Genomic DNA, 21,450 nt, shown 5'->3' with positions numbered 1-21,450 from the left:
CTCAGTCTGGGGACTGGAGGCCTCTGCCCTTTTAATTGGTAGACTACCACTCTACCTTTTGAGCAAGTCTTCCATAAACAAAGCTAAAGCTATATTAAAGAGGACCTCTTAGTTAATTAATTAATAAGTTCTTGGTTATAAATTATGTCTGTTATTATTAATCTCTGGTTACCCCCCCCCCCCCCCCCCTCATCTTTTGTCCCGTTTCCCTCCACTACACAATATAATGAACCTTAAGGCAACTGTTGTTGTGATTTGGTGGTATATAAAACTGAACTGAACTGAATTAGATTCAATATTCATAACACATATCATAACTGTTACAGTAGCAGATGGTCATACTAAACATGGGCAAAGTTTCAGATTCTCAGATCAGTATGTGTACAGCTATTGTAATCCAAAGACAGTTTTTCTTTTCAGATTTATTTTCTGTTCTTTAATTTTTATTATGCCAAAGTATGATATCCATAATATGGTGAGTTCACTGTTGAGGCAAAGGAGCCACACCCACTTGCTTTTCAGAGCATCTGTTTGAGAGTGGGAGAAGAAAATTGGCTTAAAATTTAGAAAACTCAAATGTCCCGTTTATACCAGATAATGAACTGAGGTGTATCACAAAGGCCCAGTATAAGAAAAATACAGATTATTTGTAACTGTGAATCAAAGCAACAGTAGAGTCTAAGAGTAAAGCTATAGAGTTAGAAATAGGCAAGATTTAATTTCTGCTTCAAAATCTTTCATGTACAGCTTAGTACAAAGTACCAAAAGTAAATGTCAGTCATCATGTGCGCATATATCAATTAATAAGAAAAATAATAATAATAAAATGTACATTCACTGTACATTTTAATATCATTTATTTCTTTATTGAGTATCTGTGTTTACTAAAATCAGTTTAGGTCTACTTGCTAAACATTAAAAAAAATTACAGGACAAGGGGCAAAAGATTGAAATTAAAACTATGTGCTATTTCTTAGCTTAGCGGAAATCTCACTTAACTGTCACATTTTTAAAATACTCACACTTACAATTGCCTCTGTGCAAAGGGTTTTATAATACAATTCAGTACAATACATAAAGCCACTGTTTTTTCATAACTGAATAACACTACATGGCTTCTGTGTTGATATCTGTCATAAGGTATGTGGATACCAGTAGAGTGAAAAATCCCCAAAATATTGCCAAAGCTGTAACATATCATAATGATTGTATAGACACCAAATCTGACTCTTTACACTGATATAATGAAGATAAAAACAGTAGCTTTATAAACAACAGCACTCAGAGAGTGCAGGGCCCCCTGATGGACAAGGGCTATGCTAAAGCTTTGATGTTTTATGCTGTTTGTATTACTGCTGACGCCAGCCTGCTTTTGCTACAATATGATTACATCAGACTGTTATGGCGTCATTGTGATGTTGTAAGCTGTCACAGTGAAAAAAATAAAAACTGTGTTGTACAGCTCTCTCCATGACCATTCATAAAATATATTCAATTCAATTCAATTCAATTTTATTTATATAGCGCCAAATCACAACAAAAGTCACCTCAAGGCGCTTCATATATTCATATATTACTCAAAATTGTTTCTTCAGACAAACAGACAGCCGTACAGTACTCTCTCCCAGAACCATCTTGCTTTGAGGTTACAGTATCAACCATTGCAGCACCATGCTGTAATGACTCAAAGAGTTGAATCTGGTTCATAATTTATGATAGGAAAGGGAATCTGTTGTTTACTCACTCTATATGTTTACATTAACTAAAGAAACCAGAAAATTTAGTTGTTTATAGAGAAAACATGAGTGCATTGCATGCTTCCTCAAGCTCGGGTCCTCTGCCAGAGGCCTGGGAGTTTGAAGGTATTGCACAGCATCTTAGGTGTTCCTAGGACTTCACTCTTCTGAGCAGAGGCCTCTGATGTTGTGCCTGGAATCTACTGGAGCCACTCTTGAAGATTTGGGTTTATATTGTTTCCTCTGTATCAGTGTAGGGTCTTTACCTTACAATAAAAAGCGCCTTGAGGTAACTGTTTTTGTGATTTGGCGCTTTTCATGCTCCTGTTACCACTGGGGAGACTTTGGACTTAATCTTTCACATCTGCTCCACTTGTTTCTTCAGGCCTCGGTTCCTCTTTTGTTCTATTTTCTTGTGCTCCTACATTTTATGTTGATGTCCACTGAGATTGCCACTCTATCACAACAGTCTTCTGCTCTGTACAGTTCTCAAAAACCCTTAGCTGTGTGTTCCCACTTGTGTCTAGTGTATGTTGTCCAAGCTTGCATCTTACATCCTGGTACTATGTGCTGGACTGTTTCTTGGGGACCTTTGATTATAGTCTGCAACTTGGGTCCTGTTGGCTGTGATAGACTCCTGCCTCTGTGGATCTGGTGCTTAAGGCCTGTTCTGGTGCTGCTATTATCAGAGCCTCTGTGTTGCTCTTTAGGCCACAGCCTTTTTTGTATTTTCTTCCACTGGTAATATTTCCTAATGTCAGCCACTTCCTCTGTTTGTGAATGGTACAATGATATGTCTTCCATGATAGTTCCTCCATCTCATCCAGCTACCTAAGACATTTTCGTAATAGCTCATCTCTGGGTCCATATTCCTGATGTATTTGTGGATGCTCCATAATTCTCAAGGCAGTTGGCTGTAGCTGACCTTTAATTTTCATCATGATTCCCAATTGCCTGTAGGATACCCTGGTATTTGTAGCTGGTACCATTAGTGTGTATTCTGGCAATTCTTATCTAGTCCAAGTGACATCCTGATGTCCACAATAGAGATCCTGGTGAAGTGGATCAGTGAGTCGATGTCTTGCTTGCTTCTTGTGTACATCTTCAAATCATCCATGTACAGGAGGTAACTAGTAGTCACTCCACTCTTAAATCTATCAAATCCACACTTACTAAAGAGCTGGCTTCGGGGGTTGAAGCGTATTCAGAACAACGGCAGGGACAGGGCATCACCTTGTTATATTCTGCACTTGATGACAACTTGTGCAACTGCCCTGGAGTTGCCCTTAACCCTTTCATGCATGAAGTATGACAACCTCAATCAGGATTTTTTTCTTAAGAATTTGTATTCATCTTTAGGGATGTAAAGATGAATAAAATACTTTAAAAACAAAATCCTGATTGATTGTCATAATTCATGCATGACAGGGTTAAATAACAATAATTACAATGAAACACGTCATACATCTATAGTAACATTAAACGACCAGTGGGTGGCAGGGTATGGAGTGAGACATCAGTGTCCAATATAGTGGTTTATGTGCAAGTATACCATCAACACTGACGGAAATACAAGAAAACAGCCTTTGAATAGCTGTCCATTTGTTTGAATAGCTGTCCATTTGTTTGAATAGCTGTCCATTTGTTTGAATAGCTGTCCATTTGTTGAACAACATAATTATATCCACTGTTGCCCAAATTTTTAAAGCTGCTTTGTTCCACTATAAGGTGTAATACCACCTGCTATGTCTACTTTGCTAATTCTGTTTATTCCAGCTTCTTTTATACTCAAAGTACTGAACTATAGAACATTTTCTTTCATGGTGCTCATGAAACATATGGCTGTTCATCTGTTCTAGTTAGTATTTCATTTAGTCCTAAATCCATATTTCCTGTTTTATGTTTCGGCCTGTAATATGTACTCTCGCTGATTTTGGATTGATGTCTTTTTCTTTTTTTTAATGGCACATTCATCATATTCTAGCTTTGTTACTAAATGAAAACCTTGTGGTTACTAAGATTATTAGAGCCTCTAGAAATGACTATTTGATTTTGGATTATGAAATGACTGTGGACTGCTGATTTTTATAGGTGAAAGAATGACGAATAACCATAAATTCATTATATCACTATTCTGTGTTTATGTGTTCAACTTTCATAAATCAACTTTGCCAACAAAAAACACTTCTTTAGTGTTTTGGACAGCTAATGTGAGCATTATTTCTTCTTACTTGAACAAGAAGTCTGTAAAAACCTCGTGTCCCAAAAATTCATTTACCTTTATTTAATTTTGTATTTGTATTTGTTTATTACTTATATTGATTAACTTCATGCAGTTGTAAAGTATACACCCCTCTGTTTCCATCTATTCACTCCCACTTATACGATTCAGGGTCGAGGGGTGCTGGAAGATATTCATAACAGTCATATCCTTTTGAAATATCCCGTCGTTCCAAATTTTACCCACTGGGTTCACATCTTATTTCATAGTAAAATAAAAAAATAGAACAATGAAAAAACGATGAAAATATTTTTTTAAAAAACGAACGATATCGATACTTTGCCTCTATATTTGAGGCATGCGCATATTTCTGTTTAATAAAAGAGAACCAAGAAGAGGTGTGAAAGGAACAAGAAGACGAAGAAGAAACAATTTTCATCGTCACTTCCTATCCAGACCTGGTCGGGTCACGTGATGTGGTATTAGCTCGATGACTCTGCTATGTTTATCGTTTGCGGAAACGTTGAAGAAATGTTGATTTTCACGCTTTTATCAGTTTACTGTCATCGGGGGATGCCGCGCGGCTGCTCAGAGACTCGTTTTTGTCGGCGCTGCCCGAAGAGTTTGACTTCGAAAACGGACGCTGTAGGCCTACACGTCACGTGACCAGCATGCGGCGGAGCGTTTGATAAAAAGATGGCGTGAGCGCGACGGAGCGGATAGGACAACAAGCCCCGAACTGCTGAGCGCTGCCGATCGCGAGCCGCAGCGGCCGTTCAACCACCAGGTGAGCATATCGGCGTGGGAACGCTTCGTTTTAACGCTAGCTCAACTTCTTCGCGAGGAAAATGTAAAAATTACGGTGTTGCGCTGATTGTTGAAGAATAAATTCCAAGTTCTCGATTTGAAGATAGCGGGTAGCTGGTCTGAACGCTCCTTGTTGCTAATGTTAGCTAGCAAAAGCCGCGACACAGTGGGGGAGAGTACAGTGAGTATCAAAACAATGTGAGGGGTCGATAGCATGTTTCTTTTTTTTTCGTTAGCTGTGGTGCAGGAGAGTAGGAGGGGTAGCCTGCTGGAAATAGTCGAAGTTGGTATTTTTTAAAACTCACTTAGTGCTGAAAAAACTTGCTAACGTCATTTATCAGCAACTCGTTATCAACTTCAAGGAGCGCCGACGTAACAAGCTAGCTAGAGGTCTCTAATACGGTGTAGTGGAATCAAAGTATCCGTGATAGTTAGACCAGTGAGAGATAAAGTAAACCTGGAGAAAACAAACATTTCCAGGAGCGAGAATCTACAGTAGGATAAATGGACTGACATATGGACGTAAGTAAGTATCCGTGGTTACCATTAATAACATTGAGCCATAACGGCTGTAAGCTTTCTTTCTGAATTTTGTACGTGGTTGAACTTGGCATTAGGTTAGCCTCTGTCAGTTTGAGAGTATTTCACCTTTCTGACTTGTCACTGAAATACTGAATATGAAACTGGTTTTCAGTTTCAGCAGCTTAGCTTTCGGTTAGTGAGCAAGCTAGCGTAGCTTAGCTGTGTCACCCTGATCTAAGCAGGCCAGTTTAGCTTGTACAACATTCTGAAAAACCACGCAGTGGCTGTTGCAGACTGGTGTTTATCTTATATATGTATTCTTTGAGCTTATATAATATTTTAGCATATACGATATTATTGTCTGCATAAATAATAAGGCTATGAACCACCCGAGCTAACGAGGAAGGAGAACCTCTGATGAGAGCAGGAAGTTATAAGAGGGCATTGCAAACACGTGTCTTGTTTTGGGTCACTTTGGAACAAGTCTTTGTATCACACGGGTGTGTAGAAGTTGCTATAGTACTCGACTAGCTTTAATTCTCGTGTTGTTAATCCTACCAACGACTGAATTAAAGTATATCGAGTCAGAGTTTACAAGAATTGTTCATCATTAATTTGCTTGTTTCGATCCTGCAAGAGTTGAGGAGAGTTTAAACATCCAAACAGCTTATATTTGATTGAAACAGTATTTGCGGATTTAAGTTTAGCATCAAAAGTTTGTTGTTTCATGCTGAGTGTGAAATATTTATTTTTCATTGGAAAGCGTAGCTTTGAATTTTGTTTTACACTGATTGTTTTGTACCCCACGTGTGCTTTACATGTGGGTCTTGATATTTGTGGTTTACATTACTCTTTTGGGTTTCCTTTGTAAGCTGTCCCCATTGTATGTCTATGTCTGGTTACTGTAAATGACATGTAAGAATGAGGATTGATTATTACTGGTCTGCTTTTGATGGCAACGTTTGATTGTATTTGTTTAAGCAGAGCTCAGTTTTTCTAATTCATCTGAATCTGAACTAGAGACTAAAATGAGCTTTAAATGGGTAAAAGATGTAACCTTATGAGGCTACACATGTTGCTTGACGTGGAAAGTTTTCATTTGGCTGAAAATAGCATTCACTTTTAAATTCACAGTTGAGTTTCATGGTTGCACAGAGTGAATAGTTTCTTTTGCATCCCAGGGAAGGGTGTCTCTCTGTGTTGGAGAATTTTTAGGGCTGCGGATGAAGACAAGTTATACTAACAATTAGTCTTTGTTTGTATTGGCTGATTACACACTGTAAAAAATGCAGATGACACGTACCTAACACATGACAAAAAGGTCTTCGGATTACTTGTTTTTAGAGGGATTCGTATTAGGCTGGGAATGTTCGCACTTGAGAGGCTGGAAACATTTTTTTGTTGATTTCCCCTTTGGTTCATTATAACACAATTAACAAAATGGCTGCTGATGTTCTATCCACTCCGTGTTAACTTCTGAGTGTGATTTCCATCATACCATCATTATTGGACCTGTAGATAATCAACACTCTAAATGGAAGATGTTTCCATAAGGTTATATTAACGTTTGTCTTGCAGATGGATCCCGGACAGGATTTACTTCTCGCCGCTCTCAGTGAGAGTGGAATTTGCCCAAATGATATTGGCTTATTTGATGTTGATTCTCAGGATGTTGCACAGCCCTCTACAACCCAGCAAGTAAGATGATCCTTAGTTTTTGTTCTTATGGAGAAATTACTGTTTATACATCTGTATATATGTTAATGTTATCATTTGCTTTCCTACAGTCTATCTCCATCAGTGCCCTGGATGTTGGTGTTGGTGTGGGGACAGAGTCAGTAGAAGTTGTTCGACCTGAACATCCTGCTGCAGTCCCCATTGTTACCATCAGGGTGAGATTACAGAACAATATGTTCCTCTTGTTTTAGTTAACTCTGGTATTTTGCAGTTTATGTTTTGCGGTGTGAATTCAAATGTACTATCTTTATTTTTTTACCAGCACAAACCTCAGCCATCAACCACCACGTTTGTCTTAAATCAGCTGAATCAGTTGCCTCCACTGGGAGCTGTTGTGACCAAACAGCCTGCTATTAACCCTGTCAAGCATACCATAACTGTCACCAAGGTGGTTCATGTGGCGAATTCAACCCTGCGAAGTTCACTAGCCCCCTCTTCCACAAGTATTCCCCCTTCAGCATCCACAGTAGTGCCTTCTAACAGAGATCAGGTGAGTTTATGCAGCTCATATTTTCAGTGGGTAAATAGTTTAGTCAGTGGAAAAGCATTTTACTTGGTTATGGTAATCATTCTAATCTCAGCAGATTCAGTTGAAAGACCTCCTTCGGCCCAACAGTGTGAAGAGCACTGGTCTAAAGGGCAACAGTCTGATAGAGCTCATGAAGCTCAAGCCTCCACCTGATATTGCTCCACCAGTAGCAACGGCCACAGGCCCAGGTGAGTTATCATGTGTTCTTGTAAATATGTAAATATGTATTGTAAACATTTCGACTAATACTTAACACAGCAGGCCGCATAAATAAATCATTTCAGGTTCTTCAAATCATGTCATAGATGGTAATGGTCTATTTCTTACAGTGTTACTGAATGTGGTTGTAGCAAAAACTTATTAAGCACTTGTTCATAAGTAACTTATATCAAAGGCATTATCAGAGAAAGACATGGTACCCAAATGGTCCTGAATAGAAATAGAATCGTCCCATTCCTGTTTCCATGCGAACAGCCAAAAAGACTAACACATTAGACAGTCATGTTGTTCTGCTGACGTGTGCGTACATTAGAGGATTATGACAGTTAAAAGTGTGTGGTGGCAAGCATGTCTTTTCATTGTCATTATTAATGCAATGGGGAAAAAGTCAATTTTATGGTTGGCCTAATTTATCAATAACACGAATTAGCATGGCTTTTTTTCAGTGCTCTGGTGGGAGGAACCAGAGATGCTCGTTGTGTTGCCAGTCTGGAGTTTCTTAGTTGAGTTAAAGCTGTTGTGTTGTAGAAATGCTGCTTTAAAAAAAAAAAAGAAGTAAAAAAACAAATAATTTTTTTTTTTTTTTTTTTAAACTTAGTTTGACTAGGAAATCTATGCATGCATTTTGATGTCCCCTGACCACTGAAATTGAATATATGTTTCTCTTCCAGTATATTTAGATAGGGATTTCCAACAGTAAGCATGTCTTTGGACTGTGGGAGGAAGCGGATTTACCTACCTAATGACTTTTTTATATTATCCTAAATGACTCCTAGTAGGGCTGCTGTTAACATTATTTACCAGCATTGTCATCACTTTATTGGTAGGTTAATAAAACATAGGAAAGGGGGAGGGGCAAATAATAACTTTAGAGCCTGAGTTTACGTCATAGTTAAAAGTTTTAGTCTATGAATTGAAATGACTAAAATATGAGAAAAACACATTCTGCATTTAAGAAGTTGAAAACTGATATTTTATTTGAATACATGTGTTCATATAAATATAAGAACTTTATATTTGAAGTTTTTGCTGATTAACATTCAGTCTGCCGGTAGTTTTCTGACCTATTATTTTTGCTATTGTTATACTATTGAAAAGTATTAATAAACATAGGTAAGTGGTGATGGGGTTTTGATCTAGTTTTCATTCATCATTCATATTTCGGATGGGTTTATCATGAGTCTGTATTAAGTATTAAGTTTAATTTTCCAACTCCATGCCACAGCTGTGACGTTTTAATCATTCTGTTGATAAGAATCATTAAGCTCACCTCAATCCCAGAGAGCTAAAATGATCTTTAAAGTTGTAGTTGGTTGAAGCGGTTGTAACTGGTTTAAATCCTGGCTGAGCTCATCCAGAGCTGAACATTTTCTTTTTGCATCTCATGAGACAGAGATGTTTACCTGGAAAATAAAACAATATGCTAACAATATGCTGTTTATTTGTTGTGCTAACTATTATAGTTTAGCAGAGACATCTTTCTGATTCTTAAGCATTGCCTCAAAAATGACAAGTCATCCATGGGGCATTGACCATATCAGTAACAGTTTAATGGCGTGTTGGTGTTTTAGGTGACTTGAACAATGGAATCAAGAGAGAAGTTTTGGGTAAAGATGCTGCCAGGATCTGGATTCATGATGACATTAAACTACAAACTTTTCCACATTCTCTGGTAAGTGTTATAATATTAAAGGTGGACAGTTATGGTTTTTTCATGTTTTTAATTTTTCTTTATAGAGTAGATATAAGTGATTCTAAATAGTTCTTTTTGGTCTTGCTTGGCCTTGGCGTACAATTTTAAAAGCAGAATATTGCTTACACATGACTCTATACAGAAACCTCCAGTGGTGAAGGAAGAGGATGAGCCTGAGGAGGAAGAGGAGGATGAGCTGGGTCATGCTGAGACTTATGCAGAGTACATGCCACAGAAATGTAAGTACTACTGTTTTAAATCAAAGAATCAGAGTTTCATCAATAATGAGGCATTTTGTCACAAAGCAAGGAGCTCAAGGCCAATGAACTAGACTGTGGAGTAACAGCAGTGTCAGCATCACCCTTAATCAATACTGCTCCATCAAATCAAACAAGAAGCAGCCGCCTGCTGCTGCTGCTGCTTCCTTCTTCCTCTGACCACTTGGTTTTGTCACTGCAGTAAAGGTTGGCCTGAGGCACCCAGATCCTGTTGTAGAGACCAGTTCTCTGTCCAGTGTGAGCCCTCCTGATGTGTGGTACAGACTGACCATCCCAGAGGAAGTCATTGATAGGGGCTGCCTCTCTGCGTTGCAGCTGGAAGCTATTACATATGCAGCTCAGGTAATCACTGGAAACTGACTGACTATACAGTAACTTTCTTTCTTTTATTCATAATAAAAAAAAAATAAGACTTAAAAAATGCATCTGTGGTTGGTTGTTCCACTTTAACTCTTCTGTTGTTGTTTCACCAAAACTTGCTATTTGAAAACGGCGTATAATATTTAATGTGATGATCTTCTGTTCTTCTGCGATTGTTGTTTAGGTATTTTTGTTTTTGCGGAGTTCTTTGCTATTCCCTATCTTGAAAAATAAAATTTCTTATCTCACTGTACCACAGCAACATGAGACATTCCTCCCAAATGGTGATCGAGCGGCTTATTTGATTGGCGATGGAGCTGGTGTGGGGAAAGGCAGGACGATTGCAGGGATCATCTATGAGAATTACCTCCTGGGCAGGAAGAGGTCACTATGGTAAGTTCTAATATTCGCCACAGTCGTTGACAGATGATTGACTGACCGTAAAATAAAACCTAAACATGTCCTCTGTATAATATTTTGTGTTTTATTGTCTTCTCTTAAGGTTTAGTGTCTCAAATGATTTGAAGTATGACGCTGAAAGGGATTTAAGAGACATTGGAGCCAAGAACATCCAGGTTCATTCCCTCAACAAGGTAAAACACTTTTATGATGTACACAATAATGTCAAGTGTTTACTCACTCGTATGACATTACACTTTTCTGTTTTTCAGTTCAAATATGGCAAAATCTCTTCAAAGCACAATGGAAGTGTGAAGAAAGGTGTCATCTTTGCCACCTACTCCTCTTTGATAGGAGAGAGTCAGTCAGGAGGGAAATATAAGACCAGATTTGAGCAGCTTCTCCACTGGTGTGGCGAAGACTTTGATGGAGTCGTATCCTTTCAGAAGTGTTTCTTTTTTTCTTTTTTTTTAAATGCATACAAAAGGTTGATTAGACCATTTTTGTTTTCATGTAACCACGAGTATGATTAGTTATATGTAAAATGATATAAATAAGATAAATATAAGGGGTTTCCTTAACAAAGTGTCCTTTAGATCGTCTATGATGAGTGTCATAAAGCCAAAAACGTTTGTCCAATTGGCTCCTCCAAGCCTACAAAAACTGGGCTTGCAGTGTTGGAGCTGCAGAACAAGCTCCCAAAGGCTCGGGTTGTGTATGCAAGTGCTACAGGTTTGTTAACAACACAAACATAATTTGATCCATGAATAAATTGGCAGTCTTAAATCCTACTATTATGCATCTTTGTAAACATTAAATATTGTAACAAAAAAAATTCCTATGTAGGTGCCTCTGAACCACGAAACATGGCCTACATGAACCGGTTGGGCATATGGGGACACAAAACACCCTTCAGAGAATTTGGGGACTTTATCCAAGCTGTTGAGCGCAGGTAAGCCTTTCAAGTTGCAGAAGAAGCCATAGACTTGAAAGACAAAGTTCCCAAAAGTCATTAAGAAGTCTGATATTGGAATCAAGGTCATGAGGGGTCTCTCTGAAAAATTTGCTAAATGATTAATGAGGGCTGTGCGGTATGATGAAATATATCGGATGGCGAAAGTAAAACATCTATTGTTTCATATTAGACGCTATCGTTTGTTTCGTGGTGTCGCAAAATACATTGTTTACTGCAGTATTTTATTTATTTTTTTATTTTTTTCTTCATCGTTTGGATGGTCACCACGTGGATGCAGACACAAAGAAATACCAACATGGCGAGTGAAGTTGAGGCAGAACCAGGTTGCTCCAAACAGAAGGACCTGTCAAAGCAAATCAAGGGCCATATTCCTAAATGAGGGGCTTATGAAAAGTCTGACACGGACCAGAAAACTGTACTATGCAAATTATGCTGCAAACTGGTCCCCACCACAGACAAAATGCACTCATTTGCAAAGCATGTGTTAAAGCTATTGCTGGAAAAAGGTAGCAGCACCACGAATTTATTTCACCAGCTGAAAAGTCATTCACTGGGAAACGAAGACTGTTTTCAACTTGGCATGTCATTGTCTCCCTGCACACCAAAGAAAACGTTAAATAAATCGGTTGTGATACCTGTGACTGTTCTTGGTCAGTTTTTATAGTCACTGTCTACACTGTTATTTCTGTAATTTGAGGTTGTCACATTATTATTATTTTTTTAATATATACGTTATAAGCACAAAGGAGGACATTTTTAATTTCCGCTGTTTTATTTTGTGTCCTGAATTCTATGGCACTATATGGTTGAAAATAACATTTGTATATCATGTATCGTGACATAGCCGAAAAATGTCGCCATATTAGATTTTCCTCATATCGCCCAGCCCTGTGATTAATTTTGTATGTGTGGGGGTTTTTTTTTTCCACTAAGTGCTTGCTTTGATACAAGGAGGGAAAAAAATTAAGGATAAAGTTACATGAGCTAACATTCGAAAAAGGGTGCTAGCTAATAGCTTTTCTACTTTTCCACTGGCTGCTTCATACTTCATAGAAGCCTCTTGTAGGTCATAACATGCACGTCATTTTTGCATACATTTTCCTCTCAATTCCAGAGGTGTTGGTGCCATGGAGATTGTAGCTATGGACATGAAGCTGAGAGGGATGTACATTGCAAGACAGCTGAGTTTTACAGGTGTGACTTTCAAGATCGACGAGGTTCCCCTGACTCAGAAATATATCAATATGTACAACAAATCTGTTAGACTGGTGAGCATCTACCTCTTCATCACTTTAATTCTTCCGTTTGTGCTTGCACTATTTTATTTCAACTTTGTCTCCTGCTTCTTCCAGTGGGTGAGGGCACGGGAAAGGTTCCAGCAGGCTGCAAACCTCATGGATGCAGAGCAACGCATGAAGAAGTCCATGTGGGGTCAGTTTTGGTCTGCCCACCAAAGGTTCTTTAAGTATCTCTGCATTGCCTCCAAAGTCCACCGAGTAGTTCAGCTGGCCAGAGAAGAGGTTCAGAATGGAAAGGTAAAACAGTTTTTGAAGTGTGATTAACAGTGATGTTGTTGCCCTCACTAACTGGTTAAACAAATTCATATATCAATATATTTGATATGTAGGGTGTGTCAGCTGAAGCAAGTTTCTGCAGGGGCGTGGACTTTAACCTGCAAGGAAATAAGGCTGCATGTGATAGCTAAAGTCGGGCACACTTGGCAAATTAATCTGACGTGCGAGTGTGTGCATGTTTGCATGCGTTGCTGTGTATGCCACAAAGTGCTACACATAGCGGAATTTAAAACTCCCACACAATCTGAATTTGGGTAGTTGTGTTTGTGTGGCTGTTGAGATCTGTTGAAACAAATAGTGACTTGAAGCAGTAACTGTCAATTGTAGGTTTACTCCACAATAAAAGCACAACTGTGCATCCTGTGATTGTCATTGACAATATGAAAGACACCTGAATGAATAGATGATTGAGCCAGCTCCTGCTCTTAAAGGACCCATCAGTAGCCAAATGGGAGAACATGACCGAATCTCCAATTCAGTTGTTAAGTGATGAAGCGATGAACCATACCAGTTGACAGGGAAAACTTTTATCCTAAAAAAAAAAATCCGCTTGAGGCCCTTGACATAGCAAAATGTAATACTTATAACTAGCTAAAGGCGTTTTGGTAACACTCTTAGTTATTACAAGGTAATTATTATTATTACCTATTATTACAAGGTAGTTATTGCAAACAGAACTCACAAATTTGTTTGGTCATATTGGATCTTATCGAGCTGCTTACTATTCTGTTTTGTTTTAGCCGTACCAAAGGAATTTCCCATCTTTGGGATAAATAAAGTATTATCTTATCCTTAAGCATACATTGTTTTGCTATACACGTAGACATACTGAGGATGTTTTTATCATGCGTTTAGTTTTTTACTTTCACAGCTTATAAAATGTAGCTGTGGATTATTTCCCTTGTTGTTAGTGCATCCCACCAGACTGCAACTTTTTAAGTGTTTTCAGTTTTTGCCAGGGGATGGAATTGAATTGTTTTCCCCTCTGCTGTGGGGTACTAAAATGCACTATGTCTTTATGGCAGCTAAACAGAGAAGTGAATAGAGTTGGGTGTAATTGGAATTGGGAATAACATTAGGGACCAAAGCCCTGGCCACAAACTTTAATAGTGATTTGAAATATAAAGTTGTGCAATTCTGATCATTTGTCTCCTAAATAAGAGAACAAATAAGCTAACCAGTTTTTACCTTTACAGTGTGTGGTGATTGGCCTTCAGTCCACTGGTGAAGCAAGAACACTGGAGGCCTTGGAGGAAGGAGGGGGAGAACTCAATGACTTTGTTTCAACTGCAAAGTACGGACTGACTTAAAATGACAGTTTTGTGACAGTGTGAACATAGTTTTGTGTCTTTATCATGACAATAATGCGATTAAAATGTTTCTGTTGTAGAGGTGTGCTACAGTCCTTGATTGAAAAGCACTTCCCAGCTCCAGACAGACAGAAGCTTTACAGCCTGCTGGGTATCGACCTCTCAGCAAAGAAGACCCCCTCTCCCAGTGACACAGCAGTAGAACAAGAACAGAAGGGCAAGAAGAGGAAAGGTTAAAAAAAAAAAATCATAAAAACATTAATGATCCCCTTAAACTCAGCTCAGCAAAAAGATGGCTCGTGTAAATCAAGTTGTGCTTTTACATCATTCTTATTTCGTTCTGCTTCTCCAGGTTCAGAGGTTAAAAAGCAGCAGAAAAAGCGTCCCCGGAAGCATGGGGGTCTGTCGGGTACGAGTTCAGATGAGAGCCAGTCAGAGGAGTCGGACAGAGACTGTGACAGTGATGACAGCTTCAAATCAGTCAGCTCAGCAGACGAAGATGATGATTTCAACCCATTCAGAGAAGAGTCTGACGATGACGATGGTGAGGATACTAGGGGAGCCTGGATGTAAATTAAAGCATTTCAAAGTGAATTGGAGCAAATCAGTATTTTTTTATTTATTTTTTTCCTCCTTCTAGATCCATGGCTTAACAGGAAGGAACCAAAGAAAGGGAAGGAGAAGAAGAAGAAAAAGAGGAGAAAGAGTATTGATCCAGACTCGATTCAAAGTGCCTTGTTGGCCTCGGGGCTGTGCTCCACTAGGCCTACTTTCACTGCCTCAGTTAATCCCCCCAGCACGCCTGCCACAGGTAAGCATGTTCCAGCATGGCAAGATAAACTTATATTACCCTGACTGAGATTTTTGGAGGTTAATGAATACTGTGTCTTTCCTTGTTCATCAGTCAAGTCAGACAGTCAGGAAAGCTGCCTAACAAGTCAGGACTCAGTGGAACTTGCCCAGAAAATGAAGAAAGAGCTGCTTGAAAAACTGGAGGATCTGGCAGAGGATCTGCCTCCCAACACTCTGGATGAGCTCATAGATGATTTGGGAGGACCTGAAAATGTAGCTGAGGTAAAAATAATTGTTGTATGTAGGCTGGACTTCCACTTCCCCTGTTCACCCACCCCACCAGTTTTTAAGTTTGATTGTCCTGTATGAATTTTAACTTTGCGGATTCTTTAATTGTGCTTCAGATGACTGGCCGTAAAGGTCGCGTGGTCAGCAACGATGATGGGACCATCACTTATGAATCTCGCTCTGAGCTGGACGTCCCTGTGGAAATACTCAATCTCACTGAGAAGCAGAGGTTCATGGATGGAGAGAAGGTAAAGTAAAAAAAAATTTTTTTGTGTATATATATATATATGTGTGTGTGTGTGTGTATGTGTGTATATATATATATATGTGTATGTATGTGTATATATATATATATATATATATATATATATATATATATATATATATATATATATATATATATATATATATATATATATATATATATATATATATATATATATATATATATATATATATATATATATATATATATATATATCTCTATCTATATATATATGTATGTATATAAAATTTAGTTTTAATCCTTTGGGTTTGTTTGCTTTCACCACCTTCCTAGCATATAACCAATTTCAATATGCAGTTAAACTGTACTGCTGTAGGCCTGCTGTAGAATTGAACCAACAGGGTTCAAAGCTGTGGCTTGTAGTTGACTGACATGTGTCTATAAATACAGACGTCACAGCTGCTAATTGCACTTTTGTGTCTGGAGTGTAACGTTCACTCATCTGTTCCTTCAACCAGAACATAGCCATCATTTCAGAAGCAGCAAGCTCGGGTATATCCCTGCAGGCTGACCGTCGAGTGAAGAACCAGCGGCGGAGAGTCCACATGACACTAGAGCTGCCGTGGAGCGCAGACAGGGCTATACAGCAGTTTGGTCAGTAGATGTTACTCCTCTGTACTCTCAGTACATGATTTTTCTTTGGTTTCCTTCTCCTGTGTTAGACTGCACCCTGTTAATAAAAAAAGAATAATAAAAAGGTATGTAACAAAATTGATGTTCTATTCTCAAACACAGGGAGAACCCACAGATCAAACCAGGTCACAGCTCCAGAATATGTCTTCCTCATATCGGAGCTTGCAGGAGAGCAAAGATTTGCATCCATTGTTGCCAAAAGACTAGAAAGCCTGGTGAGGATGCTTATTTCTTATTTCTCTTAAGTCTTGTAGAGACTTTTCTCTTCATATGTGGACTTCATTTGTGTTCATTCTTTGTAACAGGGTGCTCTCACTCATGGTGACAGAAGAGCAACAGAAACTCGGGATCTGAGCAGATTCAATTTTGACAACAAAGTAAGAACATCAAGCACTTCTCTGAGAGGATGTCTTATGGTTTTTAGGGCAGTGACTCACTCATACTCTCCCACAGTATGGCAGAAACGCTCTGGAAATTGTGATGAAGTCAATCGTAAAGCTTGATACTCCATTAGTGTCTCCACCCTCGGACTTTAAAGGGGATTTCTTCAAAGGTATGACTCATACACTGTTAACCACGGACAGGAGTTATTTCCTGCATTTCTGCAGGCTTGTTGTGTTTGCTGCGCATGTAGTTCATACTGTAGATGTTGCTATGTTTGTTGTATACCTTTCTGTTTTTTTGGTTTTTTTTAATCAATTACTTGCACATATGGTTATTGTCTTTTTTTTTCTTTTTTTTTTCTTTTTTTTTTTTTCCTCTTTTCTACAGAAATTCAAATTGGATTAGTAGGTGTTGGCCTCATAAATGTGGAGGACAGATCTGGCACACTATCACTAGACAAAGGTGACTAGAAACTGGGGAATTTCAAGGAGAATCTCTTGTTTTTACTTCTTGGGAACCTTTAAATAACCACGTGCCTTGTTACTGTTGCAGACTACAACAACATGGGGAAGTTCCTGAATCGTATTTTGGGCATGGAGGTCCATCAGCAGAATGCTTTGTTTCAGTACTTTTCTGACACGCTTGCAGCGGTGATTCAGGAAGCAAAGAAGAATGGCAAATATGACATGGGCATTCTCGGTAAGATTTTTCAACTGCTTTTACAAACACATAAGCAAGGCTGGGCCAAAGGATGGCCTTTGTAATAAATTATTAAGTGTTTTATTCTTTCTTGGAGATTGAATGTTACTGTTGTTTCATTTTAATCATTCAATGCATTTATTTCTGTCCTCTGTTGTTAGATCTGGGCTCGGGTGATGAAAAAGTAAAGAAGGTGGACTGCAGGAAATTTCTAACACCTGGCTACACTACATCAGGGCATGTTGAACTCTACACTGTAAGTTCATATATGCATATGCTCTAGTCAGAGATTTGCATGATTAGTTGGTTCAGCTATAGACTATGTATGAGGACGAGACGTGGTACTGAATAAGTCCTTTTTTTTTCTTTTTTTTCTTTTTTTTTAAATCTTACTTTGGGGCAAAGTTGGTGAACCTTTTAACTGGTAATTCTATACATTGAGTTTTGATATTCCAGTGGGGGGGGGAAGGGAGGGATATTTAACCTCCCCCCCTTTTTTTTTTTTTTTTTTTTTTTTTTTTGTGTGTGTGTGTGTGTGTGTGAGATACGCTCAGTCTTGACTTTTTTTTTGTTAAAGTGTTTTCTTACTTTTAGACTTGTTATTTTGTATGCCATTTATAATGTTGTGTCATAGCAAATATGCCCCTAACTTTATGTGTCTTCATTCACAGGTAAGTGTTGAAAGGGGAATGTCCTGGGAAGAAGCCACACATGCTTGGGCAGACCAGAATGGAGCCGATGATGGTTTCTATGTGCAGGTATGGAAGTGCTAACTCTTGTGTGTCTGAATTGGGGGGTTCATTCCTTATTGATCACATTTCATTCCTTATTGATTTTTTTTTTTTTTTTTTTTTGCTCAAATAGCCGAACCTCTTTCTGTGAGTTAGCCTCTAGATTGTAATAAAGTGTAGTTAACTCTTACATGTGTGTGTGAATGCAGAGCAGTGACATATGACGTACATGTCTGTGGTTGATTTTCAGATGAGGAACAACAAAAAAACGGCCATCCTTGTCAAAGAGGTGAACACTAAGAAGAGGCTGTTCTTGGTGTACAGGCCCAACACCGGCCGGCAGGTCAAACTGGAGACGTACGCAGACCTCAAGAAGAAATTTAAAAAGGTTAGATGACACTCTTTCATTTAAACTGTGACAAGAAGAAGACAGAATATTTTTTTGTGAATCATATGTGTTTTGCCCTCCCTGTATTAGGTCTTGTCAGAAGATGCCAAGCAGCACTGGACTGACCAGTACAAGTCTTCAGAAAAAATCTGCTCACACGCATATTGGTATGTGCACTTCAGATTTGCATGGTGCTTACTTTGCTTACTGTATTCCAATCCCACATTTGTTGATGACAGAAACTACTTCTCAGAGCACCAAATGCAGATTAATTTGGCAATGAAAATGGTGCCAGTACTTAATGAGAGGACATAAGCAGCTTCAACCTTTGATGCTTCCATTGCTCTGTGGTTTTTTTTTTTTTTTTTTTTTTTTTTTTTTGTAAACCTGTTTGTGTTTTTCTGTTGTCAGGCGCGGTAACTGCAAGAAGGCGTCAGTGGGTCTACAGTGTGAAGTTGGTCTTCGGTGCAGGAGGTACTACGTTTTGTGTGGATCAGTGCTCAGTGTTTGGAATGAGCTGGAGGAAGTGCTCACCCCGGTCAGTGGAACCAATGTAAAGGTGCAGATTGTCCGGCTGAGAACCGAAGATGGGCAGAGGATAGTCGGTAAGTTAAGTGACTGCTGTACTAAAGGAGAAGTTCATATTTTGGAAACTAGTCTCATTTCTTGGTAGAGCTGGCGTCTCAGCAAAACTCCTGGTTTTATGTTTTGTGCCTTATTATTTAACAGACAAACATGTAACATGGTGTCTACAGATGTGTAGACACCGGGCTTATGCTCAGACCTTTTTTAAAATTTCTGTGTTGTTTTTAATGCAGGACTGATCATTCCGGCGAACTGTGTGTCTCCGTTAATTAACAAGCTCTCAACATCGGACCAGTGTCAGCAGCTGGCTGTGCAGGAGCAGCAGAAACGGCAGCAGCTTCACCCTCAGAGTCTGAGCCACACACACCACACATAGTTTAGGGGCTTTAATCCCCATCTCTACCCCTCAAGTTCACATCCCTCCCTGAAGGGATCTCTCTACACTGCAGGCTCCAGGACCTTCTGCACAACCCTCATTGTTCCTGAGGGTCAGAGGTGTGGTACCAAGCTGTGGTGACACTCGGATGTAAAGCAGTGGTTGTATAGAGAAATTTTCTTTTTTCTTCTTCCCTTCCCCCCCCCCCCAAAATTTGTAATCTCCAGAGACTCTTCCTTTCACCTGGAGATATTTGACAGGTGATGTATTTTCCTCTGACATTCAGAGTGAGAAGATTTGTGACTTTAAGAGAGCATGTTGATCTGAGTTATCCACTCCTCACTGATACTTTACCCTGTTTTACCCCAGAACCACCTCAGTATGAAACAAAGACTTTTTGTGGGTCTGGACCAAAAGTAGATGAAGCAAAATCTGTTTTTTCAGAGTCAGAGGAAAGTCACAGATGGGCATATAGTGCTTAACTACAATCACATATTAATGTATGCTAGAGACTCATTATATTAGATATTACCCAGCACTACCTGCAGCGTAAGAGTTCTTGTTTTTTTCTGAAGTAGAAAAAGTGATGCAGTTTACTGCAGGAAACCTTTTGCTTTTGGGGGGGGGGCTTCTGATGCACTGTATCTGGCATATTTGCTCATGAGACGGTAAAAACCAAATATTCTTATTGTCAGGTTCCACTTCCTTCTAAAATCAGGCCAATTTCTGTTTTTGCTCATCTGTTTTTCACACAGGTCTCAGATTCCTTAAAGTTTCTTTGTTTGTTTTAATGTTTAACTTGAACATTTTGTTCCTCTTTGTCCATGTTGGAACTTGATCAGCCAGTTGTTTGTGAACGTGCATTTGCCTGAGTACTTGGAGCTACAGCAGTTGGTCACCTTCACAAAGAAATGATTTGGTTATTTTTGCATCAGCTATCCTCTGAGTTCTATATACATAGGGTGTTAAAATGTTAGAGATGATGAATATTAAGCAAACTGGGGAACTAGGTACAATAAATACAATTTAGTGTTTATTAAAGTATTGAAACATTTAATAAATGGTTTATGGCCTTTATTGTAGCTACAAACAGATGGTGTTAAGAGTTTATCTCCTCATGTGAGGGCCTTTAACATTACTATACAGTGTTTCCCTTTACTATCAGAGGATTTAAGGGGCAGGTGGTGATAAAATGCAGAGACCATAAATTACTGCAAAGTGCAGTATAGACTCACACTGCACTGAAATGAAACAAAGCACATCAATTAGGCAACTGTAATGATTGTTTCAGTGTCGTCATTTGTTCAGACGTGGCAGCATTTGAATGCTCACAAGAAGAAATATCATAGACAAAAGTGCTAAATAATTAAAGCTACATTACAGTGCTGTGAATCAGTTGTTAAATGTTTACTTGATGCTTAAAAAAATTTTTGGCAATAGAAAAAATTTAGGTCATAGTTTGGGGTCGAGGGAAAACTATTTAATATTGTACTCCTTTCCAATCCATTACAACAGTTTTATTTCTTGACTTGGTCTTTAGCTGGCTGCTATTAAAACAGAGAAAATGGCAAAAAAATGATTAGTTTTTAAAAAGATAAAGGGTTCCTGAAAAATTGTGAAATGCATGTTGTTGACAACAGCCTTTTTCATGTGTGTGTATGTTCAAGGTTTCACAGCAGTCTGCATCACTGTCCTTCTCAGTTTTTTTTTTTTTTTTTTTTTTTTTCTTCTATTACTTTGATTTTTTTTTTTTTTTTTTTTGGTAAATGTAAATCTGCTCAGGGGTTAAACTCATACGAAGACCCAAACACAAGAGTTTTACAGTGTATTGCAAATGCATGATTAGAACTCAGTGGTCCTTGGACATCTTTGCTCAGTACAGTTGCTCTGTGTGTGTTTAGCTGTATTTACAGCTCGTATGTGTCAA

The 21,450-nt window shown here is 38.6% G+C and overlaps 1 protein-coding gene across 2 annotated transcripts; it reads left to right on the top strand.

The window, feature by feature from the left end:
• Nucleotides 1-4,621: 4,621 nt before the first annotated feature.
• On the top strand, nucleotides 4,622-21,206 carry sbno1 (strawberry notch homolog 1 (Drosophila)). 2 transcript variants are annotated; one of them, XM_085360020.1, is made up of 33 exons: nucleotides 4,622-4,744; nucleotides 6,865-6,984; nucleotides 7,074-7,178; nucleotides 7,286-7,513; nucleotides 7,605-7,740; nucleotides 9,343-9,443; nucleotides 9,607-9,703; nucleotides 9,924-10,084; nucleotides 10,362-10,495; nucleotides 10,605-10,695; nucleotides 10,774-10,935; nucleotides 11,098-11,233; nucleotides 11,348-11,453; nucleotides 12,592-12,745; nucleotides 12,830-13,012; nucleotides 14,248-14,345; nucleotides 14,442-14,593; nucleotides 14,714-14,905; nucleotides 15,002-15,172; nucleotides 15,266-15,435; nucleotides 15,558-15,689; nucleotides 16,186-16,321; nucleotides 16,463-16,575; nucleotides 16,666-16,737; nucleotides 16,814-16,913; nucleotides 17,132-17,206; nucleotides 17,297-17,443; nucleotides 17,605-17,699; nucleotides 18,115-18,201; nucleotides 18,425-18,562; nucleotides 18,653-18,729; nucleotides 18,974-19,167; nucleotides 19,381-21,206. In XM_085360020.1, the coding sequence occupies exons 2-33, from the start codon at nucleotides 6,865-6,867 to the stop codon at nucleotides 19,521-19,523; spliced, it is 4,206 nt and encodes a 1,401-aa protein (XP_085216146.1). In that variant the 5' UTR covers nucleotides 4,622-4,744; the 3' UTR covers nucleotides 19,524-21,206. The 2 variants fall into 2 exon arrangements, with proteins under 2 accessions (XP_085216146.1, XP_085216145.1); XM_085360019.1 differs by having other exon boundaries at nucleotides 4,685-4,744; nucleotides 7,608-7,740.
• Nucleotides 21,207-21,450: the final 244 nt, after the last annotated feature.

This window comes from Diplotaxodon limnothrissa, linkage group LG7, assembly GCF_057381915.1.
Source record: "Diplotaxodon limnothrissa isolate DT_005_m linkage group LG7, D_limnothrissa_male_GT1.1, whole genome shotgun sequence".
Taxonomy (NCBI): domain Eukaryota; kingdom Metazoa; phylum Chordata; class Actinopteri; order Cichliformes; family Cichlidae; genus Diplotaxodon; species Diplotaxodon limnothrissa.
This window is presented reverse-complemented; position numbering and strand designations above follow the sequence as displayed.